The sequence below is a fragment of the Elephas maximus genome, chromosome 1 (assembly GCF_024166365.1).
Source record: "Elephas maximus indicus isolate mEleMax1 chromosome 1, mEleMax1 primary haplotype, whole genome shotgun sequence".
In the NCBI taxonomy this organism is placed as follows: Eukaryota; Metazoa; Chordata; class Mammalia; order Proboscidea; family Elephantidae; genus Elephas; species Elephas maximus.
This window is the reverse complement of record NC_064819.1, coordinates 30196872-30215739: the sequence shown is the minus strand read 5'-3', so window position 1 is coordinate 30215739 and position 18868 is coordinate 30196872. Positions and strand designations below refer to the sequence as shown.

At 39.1% G+C, this 18868-nt stretch overlaps 1 protein-coding gene across 16 annotated transcripts in view; it reads left to right on the top strand.

Moving 5' to 3' along the window:
* VPS8 (VPS8 subunit of CORVET complex) overlaps positions 1–18868 on the top strand; it is a 275359-nt gene that overhangs the window by 70513 nt on the left and 185978 nt on the right. For all 16 annotated transcript variants that reach the window (XM_049881052.1, XM_049881032.1, XM_049881060.1 and 13 more), the window contains 4 exons: positions 1434–1466; positions 2588–2642; positions 14371–14495; positions 15382–15468. In XM_049881052.1, coding sequence (XP_049737009.1) covers positions 1434–1466; positions 2588–2642; positions 14371–14495; positions 15382–15468 — 300 coding nt within the window. The remainder of the gene's footprint in view (positions 1–1433; positions 1467–2587; positions 2643–14370; positions 14496–15381; positions 15469–18868) is intronic.

The window sequence follows — 18868 nt, the reverse complement described above, 5'->3', positions numbered from 1 at the left end:
AATTTTTGTAATCTCTAGGATGCTTCCCACACCTCTGTTTTTTTTTTAGCTTTTGAAGTCAGCTGACTTTGATTTCATTAATCAGGTTCCATCTTGGATATAGTTTATGTTCTTCATCTGTTGACTCCTCTTTTTCCCTGCCTGGGACAGAACTCAAGCATTTATCAAGTATTTATTGCATATTTCTTAATTGTCAAGCATTATGTTATATATGCTTTAGGTCACACAAAAAGGTGGGTGTGTGTTGTTATCCAGAACATGGCATATGGCAGCCTTGGCTCTCGTTCTTTCTCGGATTGCTGGAGTAAGGTTAAGTTGTTCTGGGAAACTCTGTGAAATAGACTTAGGTTCTGCCTTCTAGAAGATTACAATAACTAACTGACCACACTGACAAGGGCAGATAGACAAAAGAAGATGTAGAAGTCATATAAAAAGCACTGGGCTGGAAACTGGAAGCCTTGAGTTCGAGGCATCATTTCACCATTTACTGGGTAACCTTGGTTAAGTCAGTTAAGCTCTTTGAAATGTCTGTTTCTTAATCTGGAACATGAGACTAATGCCACTTGTATCTCTTTCTGGGTTTGAGAGTTAAATGGTATAATATATGTACGTGAAAGCTCGTTGTTACTACACTTCTATATCATCGTAAGCCATTGTTGTTATTTACAGCTATGTAACCATCAAATACACAGATACCTTTACATTTGTATGACGTTGTTACTAGTTGATGTCAAGTTGATTCCAACTTATGATGACCCCATGTGTGCAGAGTAGAACTGCTCCATAGGGTTTTCAAGGCCATGACCTTTCGGAAGCAGACCCGACAACCTTTTGGCTAGTATTTGTCTGCTTAACTGTTCGCACCACCCAGGGACTCCATACATTTATACCACAGTTTACATTCATCAAGTCCTCAGGACAACTCAGGGAGGTAGGTAAGGCAGTATTTACGGTTTCTTTTGAACAGATGAGACTAAGACCCATAAGATCAGGTGACTTTCCCAAAGTCCCACAGTTCTTCGTAAGGAGGTAGGATTAGCACTTAATTCCTGACTTTCTGATGTAACCCCATTTTGAGAACTGACTGAGTATACTCTGCTGGATTGGAAGCTCCTACTTAGAGGAAACATATCTTTAGTACGTGTTTCCTTTTTTCTGAAATCTTTATGTACTTTTACCATTTTGACCCTGTAGCACTTACAGCTTCTTTGTTTTATTGAAAATAATACCTTTCTTTTCTCATTTTTCTTTACATTCCCGCTTATAATCAGCGTCCTTCCTGAAATATCTGTTAAACAGTCAGTAAAAAAAATGATCCACTCCCATGCTCTTTGTATTTTGTGGGTACATACAACTTTATAATTTCTCTTAGTTGAGAGCAGAGAACATCTTTTCAAAGTTTTTTTTTTTTTTTTTTTTTTAACTTCATTTAGGACAGAGTAGATGCTGGCTTCCCGACAGCGATTGTAAGTATACTTTAAATAACCTCTTAAAGATAAGCTTTTTGTTTGATGGGGTTTTCTCAGGTTATTCTCATAATGTTTAAAGTTGTTACATAAATTATTGTGATAGCGAATTCATGAGTCATTTCCCTGCCAGAATCAAGTTGAAAATGCATCCCTTTTTTTTTTTTTTTTTCTAGTCTTTTGTTACTCCTTAGGCTTTTCTTTGAGAAGCTGGTAATGCAATGATGACTAGCCTTTTCTGGGTTTATTTGTAGGTGATACCACTCTGCTTAGGAGTGTATTTGCTCCTTCTGTGACTCGGTCTCCCTTCTGTCATGGGGAGTGAAAAATAGCACTCGGTGAAATCACTCTGTGCTAACTGGTACATTGAACAGCTCTGGACTCCATTTCCAAGCCTGCCAATAGTCAGTGTCTGGAGTGATTATAGAGAACTTGGGGATATTGAAAATCGTCTTTTCTTGTCTTCCTCCAACTGCGTCCTCTAGCCTCTGATTAGTTAGGCATTTGGTGAGGAAGCTGTCCAAATTTTGAACATTTCTGGTGCCTTTTGGCTCCTGTGAACAAACCAGAGAAGAGTTTTCTCATCCCTTCACCACATAGAATCTCTTGGTTGGGTAGCATAAACCAAACCAAAACAAACCCATTTTTCCGTCAAGTCGATTCTGACTCATAGTAACCATATAGGTCAGAGTCGAACTGCCCCGTAGCGTTCCCGAGGAGCAGCTGGTGGATTCGAACTAACTTTTGGTTAGTAGCCAAGCTCTTCACCACTGTGCCATCAGGGTTCTGGGTAGCAGAAGTGCCTTTAACTTTGTCTGGGCCCCTGATTTGTTTTTTTTTTTAAGTTGCTTTCGAGGAAGCTAAGTGGCATACCTTTGCCTGTAATGTTGAACATATGATATTTTGATATTGTTACCCTCAGACTAAATTTAGAGGGATTCCCAGAAATGAAATATGCTGCGTTTCATTTCCCCTCTTGCTCCCAGATGAAATTGTCCTTATTTGCAATAGCTAGTGTGCCATCTGGTGCCTAAAGGAGGGAAGACCAACACACTCAGCCGTGATTATTTCAAGATCCTTGATGTAATGTCTCAAAATGTAATATTCCCTTTTGTTTTCAGGCAGTGTCCAGTCTGATAGCAGTCGGCACATCCCATGGATTGGCTTTGATATTTGGTAAATTTTTAAAGTGCTTTTCTAATTTTAAATGTTAAGTACACTTTGAGTCTTATAATGTTCTTTAATCACACTTTATATATTGTACTTTATTCTTGAACAAAACCAGGAAAAGCTTGAAAAGGAGCAGTCAGTGTTTTCACACAGTGAAAAATTACCGGACTCACAGCTTCATTCCGTTTTGTGTTGCAAGTTCTTGTCTTCATTATGAATTTTAAGCTGTCATATGCACTGACTCTCTGCGGACCTAGAAAAAAGCAATGTAAAGCTGAAGGGGACCTTGATTGTTGTCTTATCTGCCTCTGGTCGGTGGTGGTGGTGGTGGTGATTTTAGTTTTAAATCATATCTGACTGATGCGTTTTCTAAAAGATCTCCAGGGAAAGATTTACTAGGCTCTCTCAGTTATTTTCAGTAAATTTCTTCTCCATTTCCATTCTAAATCCCTCTAAATGAAACATTTTAGCCTGTAATCACATTCTTTTCTTGGTTGAGAAAGGACCTTCACTAGCTTCATTTGTACATTAGAAGATAGTCTTAAATATTTCCTCCCTTTTTCCCCCCTTCCTGAGACTAACCACAGTTTCATTAATCCCTCTTTGGTTTTGAACTCAATACTAAATAAAGCAGAACATTAGGTTCTGTTTTTAAAAACTATCAGATAATGTTTTTCTGTAATTCTTGATGTTTTCTTCTGGACCTTAAATCTTTCGCATCTGTCTTAGATGGGATTCTGATGAAACCATGTTTTAAAGAGGCTTCTTCAGAATGTTGTGGAAGGATTACTGGAGGATACTTTGATCATGGGACTGCGGTTTGACTTCTGTGGGCCTCGCATCTTGATTTACCATAGGAGTGAACAACTAGTTACTCTCCATTGTTTTTGAACAACTTGACTTCCTATTTGTCAATTCTCTCTTATGCCAAAATCTTTATATAACATGATTTTAACACCTTGTCTTTTCAAAAAGACGATTGATTCAGGTGATAGCTTTATTGTTTGAGGACCAGAAGAGTGGAGGAAAAGATACAATGTTCTTGAGAGGATTTTAGAATCAATTTTTTAAATAGTAATTTTTCTCTTATAATTGCTATGTCTTCATAGTAGATAATTTAGAAAATACTGATAAGTAAAAAGTTACAGCTGTCCAGTACCCCAAATTCCACCATCCAGGAACGATCCTTAACATTTCTGAGTAGTTTTCTAGTCCTTTTTCTATACATGAATGTATGTGTGAACACATCCTAAGGTGTGGCCATATTAATTTGCAGCCTGCTTTTTCATACTCACTGGTGGCACAGTGGTTAGGAGCTACAGCTGCTGACCAGAAGGTCGGCAGTTGGGATCCACCAGCCGCTCCTTGGAAACCCTATGGAGCAGTTCTACTCTGTCCTGTAGGGTCGCTGTGAGGTGCCATCGACTCAACAGCAGCGGGGTTTTTCATTATAATGAATCTTTTTCCGTGTAATCATTTATTCAACTGTAACATCGTTTTTAATGGCTACATAGTATTCTTTTGAATGGACACGCTATCATTTACTTAACCATTTTCTACTTGTAGGACATTTAGGTTGTGTCTAAAACAATGGAGTGATGAACATTTTGTTGCTAATTTTTGTGCTCTGATTGCTTTCTTGGACATATTCCTGGGCATGGAATTGCTTGGGTCAGACTTTAATAGGTATTCCATAATCGCCCTCAAGACAAATTTTACCTGCTCGTTCTCCTATCAGCTGTAAGGCTTGTTTTCCTGTGTGGGCATACTGGATATTAGACTGATAGAATTTTGGGAAAGGAGCTTAAAGGATCTTTTAGTTCAGCCCTCTTATGTTACCTGTGAGGAGATTGAGCCCCAGGGCAGTTAAGTGACATGTAGAGTCAAGTTCAGGGTCAAGAATACTGATTGACTCTTAGATCTCCACTATTCCAAACAATCCTTCATCCTGAGAGGAGGCACATTCCAAGATCTATGAAGGTAAATGAGGATAGAGTAGAATGCATATGTTTATCTGTCAGCAGAATGTATATTAATTTTTTATTCCCACTTACCCAGTGCTCACTGTTCCTCAACCGTATTTCCTTTAACATTCCTTCCTTATCACCAGGTTCTAAGAAAATATGTCTGCTTATAATCAAACCCATGTAGCGCTCACTGCAAACAAATGAAAATGAATACTTTAAAAATAAAAACTAAACTAATAGAAGAGTTCAGCAGAGTATTGGGATACAAGATAAACATACAAAAATCAGCTGGATTCCTCTACACCAACAAAAAGAACATCGAAGAGGGAATCACCAAATCAATGCCATTTACAGTAGCCCCCAAGAAGATAAAATACTTAGGAATAAATCTTACCAGAGATGTAAAAGACTTATAAAAAGAAAACTACAGTATACTTCTGCAAGAAACCAAAAGACACTTACATAAGTGGAAGAACATACCTTGCTCATGGATAGGAAGACTTAACATTATAAAAATGTCTATTCTACCAAAAGCGATCTATACATTTAATGCAATTCTGATCCAAATCCCAACGACCTTCTTTAATGAGATGGAGAAACAAATCACCAATTTCATATGGAGGGGAAAGAGGCCCCGGATAAATAAGGCATTACTGAAAAAGAAGAACAAAGTGGGAGGCCTTACTTTGCCTGATTTTAGAACCTATTATACCGCCACAGTAGTCAAAACAGCCTGGTACTGGTACAACAGATATGTAGACCAATGGAACAGAATTGAGAATCCAGACATAAATCCATCCACATATGAGCAGTTTATATTTGACAAAGGCCCCAAAACAGTTACATGGGGAAAAGACAGTCTTTTTAACAAGTGGTGCTGGCATAACTGGACATCCATCTGCAAAAAAAATGAAACAAGACCCCTACCTCACTCCATGCACAAAAACTAACTCAAAACGGATCAAAGACCTAAATATAAAATCTAGAATGATAAAGATCATGGAAGAAAAAATAGGGACAACATTAGGAGCCCTAACACATGGCATAAACAGTCTATAAAACATTATAGAGAATGTAGAAGAAAAACTAGATAACTGGGAGCTCCTAAAAATCAAACACCTGTGCTCATCCAAAGACTTCACCAAAAGAGTAAAAAGACTACCTACAGACTGGGAAAAAGTTTTTCGCTATGACATTTCTGATCAGTGCCTGATCTCTAAAATCTACATGATACTGCAAAAACTCAACTGCAAAAAGACAAATAACCCAATTAAAAACTGGGCAAAAGATATGAATAGACACTTCACTAAAGAAGACATTCGGGTAGCTAACAGATATATGAGGAAATGTTCATGATCATTAGCCATTAGAGAAATGCAGATCAAAACTACAATGAGATTCCATCTCACTCCAGCAAGGCTGGCATTCATCCAAAAAAACACAAAAGAATAAATGTTGGAGAGGCTGTGGAGAGGTTGGAACACTTCTACACTGCTGGTAGGAATGTCAAATGGTACAACCACTTTGGAAATCGATTTGGTGCTTCCTTAAAAAGCTAGAAATAGAACTACCATACGATCCAGCAACCCCACTCCTTGGAATATATCCTAGAGAAATAAGAGCCTTTACACGAACAGATACATGCACACCCATGTTTATTGCAGCACTGTTTACAGTAGCAAAAAGATGGAAGCAACCAAGGTGCCCATCAACAGACAAATGAATAAATAAATTATGGTATATTCACACAATGGAATACTACGTATCGATAAAGAAAGGCGAGGAATCTGTGAAACATTTCACAACATGGAGGAACCTGGAAGGCATTATGCTGAGTGAAATTAGTTGCAAAAGGACAAATATTGTATAAGACCACTATTGTAAGAACTTGAGAAATAGTTTAAACTGAGAAGAAAACATTCTTTTGTGGTTACAAGAGGTGTATTCACTAATTAGATAGTACATAAGAACTACATTAGGTGAAGGGAAAGACAGCACACAATATAGGGGAGGTTAACACAATTGGGCTAAACCAAAAGCAAAGAAGTTTCCTGAATAAACTGAGTGCTTTGAAGGCCAGCGTAGCAGGGGAAGTGGTCTGGGGGCCATGGTTTCAGGGGACATCTAAGTCAATAGGCATAATAAAATCTATTAAGAAAACATTCTGCATCCCACTTTGAAGAGTGGCGTCTGGGGTCTTAAACGCTAGCAAGCAGCCATTTAAGATGCATCAATTGGTCTCAACCCACTTGGATCAAAGGAGAATGAAGAACACCAAGGACACAAGGTGATTACAAGACCAAGAGACAGAAAGAGCCACATGAACCAGCGACTACATCATCCTGAGACCAGAAGAACTAGATGGTACTTGGCTACAACCGATAACTGCCCTGACAGGGAACACAACAGAGAACCCCTGAGGGAGCAGGAGAGCAGTGGGATGCAGACCCCAAATTCTCATAAAAAGACCAGACTTAATGGTCTGACTGAGACTAGAAGGACCCCGGTGGTCATGGCCCCCAGAGCTCCTGTTGCCCCAGGACAGGAACCATTCCCGAAGCCAACTCTTCAGACATGGATTGGACTGGACAATGGGTTGGAGAGGGATGGTGGTGAGGAGTGAGCTTCTTGGATCAGGTGGACAGTTGAGACTATGTTGGCATCTTCTGCCTGGAGGGGAGATGAAAGGGTAGAGGGGGTTAGAAGCTGGCGAAATGGACACAAAAAGAGAGAGTGGACGGAGAAAGCAGGCTGTCTCATGAAGGGGTGAGTAATTGGGAGTGTGTAGCAAGGTGTATATGGGTTTTTGTGGGAGAGACTGACTTGATTTGTAAACTTTCACTTAAAGCATAATAAAAAGTATAAAAAAAGAAAAACTGACAGAGAAGAAAAAGAATACATTACTTTTTGGTACTATCACCTTAGTTTCCTTGGGCCTGCTTTTTTTTTTTTTTTAATTTTATTGTTCCTTATGTGAAATTTTACAAAGCAAATTAGTTTTTCATTTAAAACTTAATACAGAAATTGTTCTGTGACGTTGGTTGCAATTCCCACAATGCAGCAGCACTCTCCCTGTTTCTCTTTCCACCCTAGGTTCCACATGTCCGTTCATCTAGTTCTCCGTCCCTTCCTACCTTCTCATCTTTGCTTTTGGACAGGTGTTGCCCATTTGGTCTTGTATACTTGATTGAACTAAGAAGCACATTCCTCACGTGTGTTACTATTGGTTTTATAGGCCTGTCTAATGTTTGGCTGAAGGCAGACTTTAGGAGTGGGTTCAGTTCTGAGTTAGCAAGGTATCTGGGGGCCATAGTCTCAGGGGCTCCTCCAGTCTCTGTCAGAGCTGTAAGTCTGGTCTTTTTTTGTGAGTTTGAATTTTGTTCTACATTTTTCTGCCGCTCTGTCTGGGACCTTCTTTCGTGATCCCTGTCAGAGCTGTGGGTGGTGGTTGCCGGGCACCACCTAGTTCTTCTGGGTTCAGGCTGGTGGAGGCTGTGGTTCGTGTGGTCCTTTAGTCCTTTGGACTAATATTTTCCTTGTATCTTTGGTTTTCTTCATTCTCCCTTGCCTCGAATATGATGGGACCAATTGTTGCATCTTAGATGGCCACCCGCTAACTTTTAAGACACCAGACGCTACTCACCAGAGTAGGATGTGGAACATTTGTTTTATGAACTGTGTCATGTCAGTTGACCTAGATGTTCCCCGCCTGCTTCCTATTTAAAAAAAAAAAAAAAAACCCACAGCTTTCTTGTAGCTATGATGAAATAGTAATCTTTTACTGCCATCTCAGGGACAAAACAAGTATGTCAAAGTGAACCTTTTGAGAAAAAAATCACAAATATTCTGGTTGTGCTTTGGGTTTTGATAGTGCAGTTAATACATTTTACTCATTGTAGAAATCAGATGTTTGGACAATATGTTTTAACAAATGGCTTAGCAGGGTGCTGGCAAGCCTAGGGACAAATGGCAGAGTACAGTAATAAAACTGAAGTGCCTGGGTTAGAGGTTGGTTCAAGCTGATCCCTTGTAAACGTCTTTGTTGATCACAGGGGAAAGTAGAGCAGAAAGGGGTATACTTGTTTAAGTACCATTAGATTTTCTTTGAAATAGAAGCGTAGGTTATTAAAACACTAGCCATCGTAAGTGATCATTATGAATTTCGTCAATGTTGATATGTGCTGCCTATTCTTACGGAATTATAGATAGAAGGCACTTATTGTGTATCTCAGTTCTTGCCTGTATAAAAAAAACCAAACCCGCTGCCATGGAGTTGATTCTGACTCATAGCGACAGAGTAGAACTGCACCATAGGGTTTCCAAGGAGAGGCTGGTGGATTCGAACTGCTGACCAAATTAACCACTGCGCCACCAGGGCTCCAGTCTTAGCCGTATACAGAGTCTTAAAAGTTCAGATCTTAAAAAAGATGCCTCCCTGTCCCAAGGTTCTTAGTTTTCCATTTTTTTTGCCAGCTAATGACGGCACTGGGTTTAGTTTTTTTAATGTTAGTGCCCTGGTGGTGCAGTGGTTAAGCATTCAGCTGCTAACCGAAAGGTTGGTGGTTCTAACCCACCAGCTGCTCCACAGGAGAAAGATGAAGCAGCCTGCTTCCGTAAAGATTACAGCCTTGGAAACCCTCTGAGGTAGTTCTGCTCTGTCCGGTAAGGTAGCTATGCGTCGGAATCGACTCCATGGCAATGGGTTTTAATGTTAGTGCATTTTAGTAGATTATCTTGTGAAATAGTTTTTGTTTCTTAGACGTGGATTTACTTTTTGTACTATAACTTGAATTGAACATTTCCTTTTTTTTCCTTAACCAAAACCTGAATATAATCATAGATGTTAGAGACATCAGTTAATGAAATTTAGTAGTATTCTCACAGAAAACTAAAGTTTGCCACTTACGCCCTTAAAATTTTACCTGTCTTTTCTCTGTATTTCTAAACTGATTTCTTGCTTTTCTCTCTCTCTCGATCTTTTCTCCATGGATTCAAAAGGAAAAGGTATAGTGATTTTAGTTTGCATGAATGGGTTTTTTCTTTCTTTTTTTTTTTTTTTTTTACCTTTTTAATGTTGAAAGAGAATGCTATCACAGTTGATACACTTTTATGAAATGCTGGTTGAAAAAAATTAACTAAGAAATCAGTTAAAGCAAGGAATTGTTAAAAGTTAAAAAATTTTTTTTTTTAATATGCATACCTCCGATGTTTTATTTAACAGAAAATATATATTTTTTTCTTTATTTTTTGATTTTTTTTGAAAGTCAAGGCCATTTCCTTGAGTATGTATCTGCCAGTTGGAGATATGCATTGTCTTTTTTGGGCATGAATTGCATCAATACTGGGTCATGTAAAATTTGCAATTTTTATTTTTTAAAAATGAGGTAAAAGCTTCCAAAAACCAAACCCAGTGCTGTCGAGTCGATTCCTGCTCATAGCGACCCTATAGGACAGAGCAGAACTGCCCCATAGAGTTTCTAACCAGTGCCTGGCAGATTCAAACTGCTGACCCTTTGGTTAGCAGCCGTAGCACTTAACCACTACGCCACCAGGGCTTCTGGGTAAAAGCTTAGGCACCTGTAAAACAACCAGTGAATGCACAGTTCTAAATTTTAGCAAACTTCCTTCAGCCTTTTATAGCTGTCTTGTCCACAGCCGTATTGCGTGAGTTTTTAAGAGCAAGTCATCTTTATCAAGTTCTCCTCAAGCATTCATTCAGTTGTCATAGAAACAATAGCTCTTTCTTTTCCCCTTCCATTTATCCATTTACATGTTTAACTAAGTTTTTCAGTACAGTAACGTACCATGGCATGACCAGGTTTGGGAATGAACACGGCTGGCTCTTAGTAAGCATCAGCATTCTAGAAAACAGCCAGGTAGCCGTGCGTATTCCCTGGGTCCTGGGCTGCAGTCAGCAGTTTTACAGAGGGAGAGAGAACTTTGTCTAGTTTTGTGAGTTGGCTAGATGAAGAAGGGTGGATGCTGGCAGGTAGAAGTAGAGTTCTACCTGCACAATAGAGTTTGATTCCTTCTAGGATGTAGACCTTTCCTCCTTTGACAGTCTTTGGGAACTAATTAAAACAAATTAGGGGCAAAAAAATAGAGGATGGGGTTAATTTTGGTTTCTGGGAAGAGCACTAGCAGAAATTCTTAATGTTTAGATTCAGATTTTAGGGATATTATAGACTTTTTACATTATTTGTGGCTTTTCTTTGCTATTCAGCACGTTACTTTTAAGCAGAGAAGGTGCTGAGGAGCCCTGCTGTAAGCGAAGTGTACTTGGAAAGATACCCTAATAAAAGGAATAGATAGAATTCATCGCAGTGTCAGATGTGCTTTTTGCAATATCTAAGCTGCAAGTTTTCTTAATTAGTATGCTAATTAGTGTCATTAATAGTTCCTCACATCTGCACTGTTTGATAGTTTTCACGTTTCACGTGTATTGTTTGTGCTCTATGGACACTTTGTAAGGTTTATAGGATCAGTGATAGTCTCATTTCTTGCCCAGGGTCACCTGTCACATAAGGACTCACTCTAATTTCTTTTTTAAACTAAGTTGACCATGCCAACCAAATGTGACTTTATGTGACTTTATAAATGAAGCTACAAATTTAATACCCTTTCCCCAACGGTAAGGAGCCCTGATGGAGAAGTGGTTAAAGCCCTCGGCTGCAAACTGAAAGGTCAGTGGTTCGAACCAGGCACTCTGTGGGAGAAAGATGTGGCTGTCTGCTTCTGTAAAGATTACAGCCTTGGAACCCCATGGGGCAGTTCTACTCTGTCCTGTAGGGTCGCTATGAGTCGGAATTGACTTGAGGCCGGTGAGTTTGGGTTTGGTCTTAAAAGAGTAATGGGAGAATAGATTTTTTTCTTTTAAATTAATGAGATGGAGAGCAGCTGGAAAGAGAGAAGGCAGAGCGAGCTCTCATTTTCAGCTTTTCTATTTCTGTCCAGCTTCTTTTGTTCTTTCCATGTAACTGTAGAAAAAAGTGTTTTAAAGAGGTTTTACGTTTATTTTGGCCAGGTACTTTTTTTTATTTTTAAGAATTGCTCAGAGTTGTACAGAATGGCTAGTTACTGTGGCAGGAGTCGCTTCTCCAGAAAGACTGTTTTCTTCTTTGCACAGAAAGTCTGCTTTGTCTGAATTTAGTCTAAATTGTATAACAGCAAGTTTGCTAAGGTGGTACTGTAAAGATAGAATGTATAAAGACAGCAGTAAGAGTTGATAAATATCTTTGGGGAGTTAAAATAGATTACGTTTTATACAGTGTCCATCACCTCTCTCGCTATCACCTGCTGCAGCTGCTTTTTTTTAAAAAAAGTATATGAATATAATCTATAAATATTAATAGTCATATTTGGCGCTAGTAATATTTCAGAGATAGTGAATTGGCTCCCTTGTGAGTTATCTCACTTTATTAGTTTATTCCTCTCATCAACATAGTGAAGCAAGGAGTGTTTTCTGCATTTTACAGATGAGAGTGAAGTTAAGGGAAATGAAGTAACTTTCCTAAAGTGACCTAGGCACTTTGCTGCAATGCCAGTAACTCCAGGAGTAGGGATGGGGTTAAAATCCAGGTGTCTGGTGTCGTGGACATTATAAAGATAACGAACACATTATAAAAATCAAGGAAAAGATTGAGAGCGCTTTCTTTAACAGAAACCTGTGGGATGTAAATTTAGTATTCATTCAGAAATAGCCAAGGCTGATAACTGCTTTCCCTGTCTTAGCTAGTGTTTCGTCCATGGGAACCACAGGCAGGAAAGCAGGCCCATTTGGGTTTTTAATCTAGAAGTTAAGTATGTCTTTTTCTTTCCTTCATTTCTTCTTCCTTAATGGTACCCTTATCATATTTTTCAATCTCCTGTTCATACTCTGAGTTTTAAGAATACTTAGTTTAATTTAAAGACACTGCGAACTTCAATCAGAAAGCATCTTTACATATTGGTGCATCAGAACTGTGTGAGTTTGGATCTCCACGCGGGCATTCCAGAGGATCCCAGAGGACGCACTGTGCAGACACTATTCTGCCCGTAAGGCAGGCACCCAGACTGGGCGGCTGCTCTCTCTGTGAGGCTAGTATGGCATTTCATACCAGCCTCTGTCTTTGTTCTCTTACTTACCTTCAGTCCACCTGTTGCCTATACATGTAACTCAGAGTAGTGGTTTATATAACACTGTTGCTCAACCTATATCATGACGGTTTGCAAAATAAGGTTTGTGGATAACCGACTAACTGTATCAGATGCTCTGACAAAATAAGGATCCTGAAAAACAGTGTTTTAGGCAGGCAGTTTCAGTGGAGTGAAATAAAACATGTCAGATCTAGAATGAGGAATACTATGGAATAGACGGACTTTGAACAATTTGAATTAAACTGGAAAAGAGAGGGGAAAACAAAGGAGAGGGCAGTCTAGGTATATGGAAAATACTTGTAATTCAATAATGCTAGATGAGAATAAAAAGAATCACTTTTGATATAGATCAAAACTTTTACATTCATGAGTTTTAGGCTTTTTCGAATGTTCACCTTAGAAGGCTGAAATCTAAAATGATTTTAGAAAACATTGAACATTTCCTGTGTGCGGGATACAATACAGCCATTAGTCATTTTAGAACTCCTCCTTGGAGGACAGGGCTTGCAATTCTAGCCAGTTCAGAAGCGCAGAAAAATGCCTTACAGAATTCACCTGAGAATGCACGTCCTTAGGTTCTTTCTGGTGACTAGACTTTACCCTTATAGATGGAAGATTTGCAAATGTGGAAGCTATTCAGAGGAGTGTGAGATGCCTTCTGAGTGCAAAGCACCAAGCTAGGTATTCGGGGGAGTTAAATCTCCATCTTAGCCTTCAGAGAGGTCATAGTCTAATAGAAGTAACTAGCCTGTAGTCAGATAAGGGAGGCACAAAGGAGTGCTGGGGGCCTTGAGAGAACTCCAGGGTGTGGAAGTATAGTGGGTTTTTTTTTTTTTCCCTAAACAGTTAAATTTTTTTAGCTATGTCTTATTACATTTAAAGTTTTTATTTTAAGCAGGTACAATAATGAACTCTATACACAATAAGCATTGTCTGGGAGAACACCCAGAAGAATTTTTTTTCTTTTAAATTATTAAATAATAAAATTTAATAAATGTTTGAGACCCTAGCGGGGAAATCAGAGGTGATTAAGGCAAGATCCTTGCCCTCAACATAATCTAGTGATGATATGAATTATTTGTTCTTAGTGTATCAAACGCTTATGCTTAAAAGTAATTTTCTTAAGGAGTTTAAAAATTCCTTCGGTAACTTTATTTGCACAGTTAATTTGCTTAGTAATTCTTTTCTTTATAGATAATAGAAATGTACATTTCAGCCAAATTCTAAATTAATGTTTTGAAATTTAAAGATGTTTTCAAAGAAGTTGGTGTTCCTTGATAACCTTGCGTCTTGAAAATAGGAAGTAACAGAATTCAAGATGTGACAGATGAAAGCTAGTTGGTTGGTTCAAGGACACACTGATTTCTTACAGATTTTTTTGAGTCATTGTGCTTGCTGGTAGACGCATACATCAGTGTCTTCTTTTTTTTTTTTTTTCTGTGTTTTGTTTCTAACCCAATGCTTCTCATCTAGTAGATGCTTAAATAAACATTTAAAAATAAAGGTAACTTCACCATCTGCTGCTTTTGGTTCTTGTCACCTCTCAGGGGTTTGAAAACATGTCTGTATTACACATATATACTCATTCTCTTCCAGTTCTTCCACTTGACTTTACAAACCTCTTTCTATAGATCAGAATCAAGCTTTGCGGCTCTGTCTGGGGAGCACTAGTGTCGGAGGGCAGTATGGAGCCATCTCTGCCCTCAGCATCAACAACGACTGCTCCAGACTTCTTTGTGGTTTTGCCAAAGGACAGGTAAGATAGGAACTTTCTTTTATCCATATGATAATGTTAAAATAAAATCATTTAAAAAAATTCAACATCTTTAGATCAAGACCTCGAAGACCAAAATATATGTTATAAAACGGTGTGTTCGTAGAACTAAACACAGATTGCTCAGTCAGACTTTTATCTTTATTAAAAAAAATTAATAATTATTATTGACTGAACCAGAGTCTGTTATTTTTAATATCCTAATTTATGTGTCTATCTAAGTAAATAGCCTTTATAAGCAAACCTGGGGGTTATATAGAATGTGCTTCCTTAGAGTTGTTGGTGTTAGGTACCACTGAGTCCATTCCTACTCACAGTGACCCCGTGTGACAGAGTAGGATTGCCCCACAGAGTTTTCTATGGTGTAATCTTTTCGGGAGCTTCCTTAGAATAGTATAGGTAATTGTGGCTGCTTTTGAAATACACTATATATTGTTTTCTGTAATCTTATTACCTGTTCCTGGATGACTATTTTGGTATTTCTTTGTACTTTCGAAGTCAGCAGTAGGTTATGGTTTTTCCCATCTTCTGATTTATGTGCCACCCGCTGGTCTGACAGTGAGGCTTTTCTGTCGTTTTTATCAGGGCTAAACAGATGGAATCATTAGAGGACTCTCTTTTTCCTCTCTGTGGGAGAACGTTAAAAATCTAAAGGGAAAAGTCGGTGAGGTGGGACGAGGGGCAGATGAAGACAGAATCAAGGCCACATGCTTTAATGAATCCACAATCTTCAGTTATGTTTTCACTTTGTAGTTCTTTGCCTGCAATGTTTATAGACCAGGAATAGATTCTATCAGCCAGAAGGCAGGATACTTAAGCCCAGAAAAGAGCAATAAATTTGTTTTTAAAGCACTTAGTTGTCTTTTAGATCACCATGTGGGATTTAGCCAGTGGAAAACTTCTGAGATCAATAACAGATGCACACCCTCCGGGAACAGCAATCCTACATATCAAGGTAATAGCTTTGTTTTCTCTTTCTAATTATTCTTATTCCACCAGTTTTTAAGGAAGTTGCTCCATATTGATATCCAGAAGTCCAGAAAATATATTTTAAGTGAAGCCGAACATTAGCTTATAAATAGAACCCTTGACATTGAACCATCTTTTATTTGCCTAGCCCAATCAGATGGTTTCTCATGGTGAAACTGGAGGTGGAAGTACTCAGCTTTAAGTTGTATTGAAATCTAATAGATATAACAACAAAAAGGGTGAATTGATAGGATCCTAGACTAGAGGTTGGCAACAAACACAGGCAGCTCCCTACTGAAAACTCATAGAGATTTTGAAAAGCTGTTTTACCGTTCATTTAGTTCGCCAAGATTTTATTGCTGAGGTGGTATGCTCTGCTGCACCAGCAACTCTGCCTGGGACTTGTCTTAGGTTCAAGGCACCAATTGTGGAAGAACCCAGATTCAGATTATGTTTAAAAATCAATCTGTGGGTTTATTTCTTTCAGACCTCTAAAAGGAAAGCATTAAGACCCTATTCTTGGCTTTCTCCTTACAGGCCTGAAAAAAATAAAACAACTTGGATTTATTCATTTATAAGTAAACTCATTTATAAAGATAATTGTGAACCTTGGTTTGTGCACGCTGTCAAGTCCACGCTCAGAAGTGGAAAAAGTAAAGCACTGTAACTAGGGAAGCCTAAAATCACATCTTTTAGATTGTAATCATGTGCACATATCTGGCCGCTTAGCTGTGCACAGCTTTCCCATCCACACAGAGGCTTTTAAAGTCTGGGAGCGCTCTGGGAGCGCTCGGAGCTTATGTGTCTGCCTCTAGGCTTAGTTACAAAAAGTCTTTGTAACAAAGCAGCATCATTGAAGCATTTAGTAACAATGAAAACAGCCAATAAAAGTAAAAATAGAGAGAATTTCTTCTCTTTCTGAGCCATCGTGGCAGTTTATCTTACCTCTTTTCATATGGCATGTACCAGTTTTTAACATGTTATAGTTGTTTGTGGATATAACTTCTCTCCTTTAATAGACTGTAAGTTCTCTGAGGCAAGGATCTTCTGTCATCTGTTTTTTTGTGTTTTACCCATACCCATTTACCCGTTGCCATCAAGTTGATTCAAACTCATAGCGAGCCTATAGGACAAAGTAGAACTGCCCCGTAGGGTTTCCAAGGAACGGCTGGCGGATTTGAACTGCTGACCTTTTGGTTAGCAGCCATAGCTCCTAACCACTGTGCCACCAGGGCTCCATTTTACCCGTAAAAAAAAAAAAAAAACCAAACCCGTTGCCGTTGAGTTGATTGCAACTCATAGTGGCTGCTTAATAATTGCTTGAAGGAATAAGTAGATTCTGGCTCATAGTAGATGCTTAATAATTATTTTGTTGAAGGAATGAGTAAGTGGTTGGTTGTGTTTATAAAAGGCCAACCTTTTGCAGAAAAAAAAAAAAAACACAAAAATTTAGGGGGAAACAATAGGAAAGAGAAGGGATAAAGGCAGAAAGGAAAGAGAAGAACGCAACTGGGATGAAAAGCATGGTAGTAGCGGTTGTGTTGCTTGGGAATGGTGATGAGGGTGGTTTGTGCAGGCACCGTGAGGAGGTAGCAAGAGGCATTTATGAATGAACACTTCTGAAGTCGTGGATTGACAATAGCCACTGACAGTGTTGCTCATTGTTCTTCAGACTTTTAACGCCACATCCCATCCCAAAAAAAACCCAGTGCTGTCAAGTCGATTGCGACTCATAGCTACCCCATCAGTAACCCTTAATTTATATACAGTCCATCCTCCTTATTTGTGGATTCCATATTCACAAATTTGCCTAATCAGTAAAAATACTCACTGTGCTTTCGCAGACATGCATATGAGCAGAGCAGTAAAAAAAATTACCAACTGAGGCTGGTTCAAAAAAAAACCTAACCATTGCTGTCAAGTTGATTCTGACTCATAGAGACCCTATAGGGCAGAGTAGAACTGCCCCATAGGGTTTCCAAGGAGCGCCTGGTGGATTCGAACTGCCGACCTTTTGGTTAGCAGCCAGGGTCTTAATCATTGCATCCCAGGGCCCCGAGGCTTGTTCAGAATTCACTAATTCAGTGTTCACAGGAACTTCATGGAACATAACTACTGTGAATAATAAGAATTGACTATGTTTATTTTAAAAACTGTATGCATGGACTATTGTACTAATATATAATAAGTACATTATAAAACGGAGAAAAGAAATGGAAAATTCACAAATGGAAATGCAAGTTCTCTTATATCTCCTACATTCCAGTGGACCATCTCATGCACACCCTTGGGGAAACATGCTTCCCCCTCTGGCAACTCCTCACCTAGGCTTTGAGGGCAAAGCATGGAGCTTCTTTACTATGCCCGTGGGGGGCAGAGGAGGGATAATTTTACAGTGGGCTTTTGCCTCTCAGCCATCCCTGACTCCGAGCATGGAGGCATGCCATATAGAGTGGTTCACCAGCCTTTGGGGTTAGGGAGGCTAGTCACTGTGAATGACACTGCAGTGAGAATTTAGTTATTCAGTTTTGTTTCCTACAGCATCACACATACCATACCTCATGACCTTAGGGCTATCTGTTATTGTGGACATTGTTACGTATTATACCCCTGAGTCTTCCAGCTTAAGTTATAATAAATGAAAATTCCATCTAAGAAGATCAAGGAGGCAGCAGCGTTTAGGGAGAGTTACATAAAAAATGAACTACCTGTCTCTCAGTTTGTCACACTGTGGTGGCTTGCCAGCCACTGTGATGCTGGAAGCTGTGTCACCAGTATTTCAAGTACCAGCAGGGTCACCCACGGTAGACAGGTTTCAGAGGAGCTTCCAGACTGAGACACACTAGGAGGAAGGGCCTGGTGATCTGCTTCTGAAAATTAGCCAGTGAAAACCTTATGGATCAGAACAGATTATTGTCCAATATAGTGCTGGAAGGTGAGCCCCCTAGGCTGGAAGGCACTACACAACAGCCACAACAGTGGACTCAGACACACCAACATCATGCAGATGGCACAGAACCGGGCAACATTTCCTTCTGTTATAGATAAGGTTGCCACGAGTTGGAGCCAACTTGATGGCAGCTAACGACAACATAAAAACTTAAAATATAGTGGATGAACTCTTCAGTTATTCAGAAAATGTATTCAGACAAGTTTATTTCCCCCCAAATACCAAATATCTTTACTGTGTTTTTATTCTTAAAAATCATTGTTGCTGTGTGCTGTCAAGTCGATTCTAACTCACAGCGACCATATAGGACAGAGTAGAACTGCCCTATAGGGTTTCCAAGGCTGTAATCTTTATGGGAGCAGATCACCAGGTCTTTCTCCTGCAGCCAAGCACTCTACCATTGCACCATCAGGACTCCTTTCTTAAAAACTAGGCA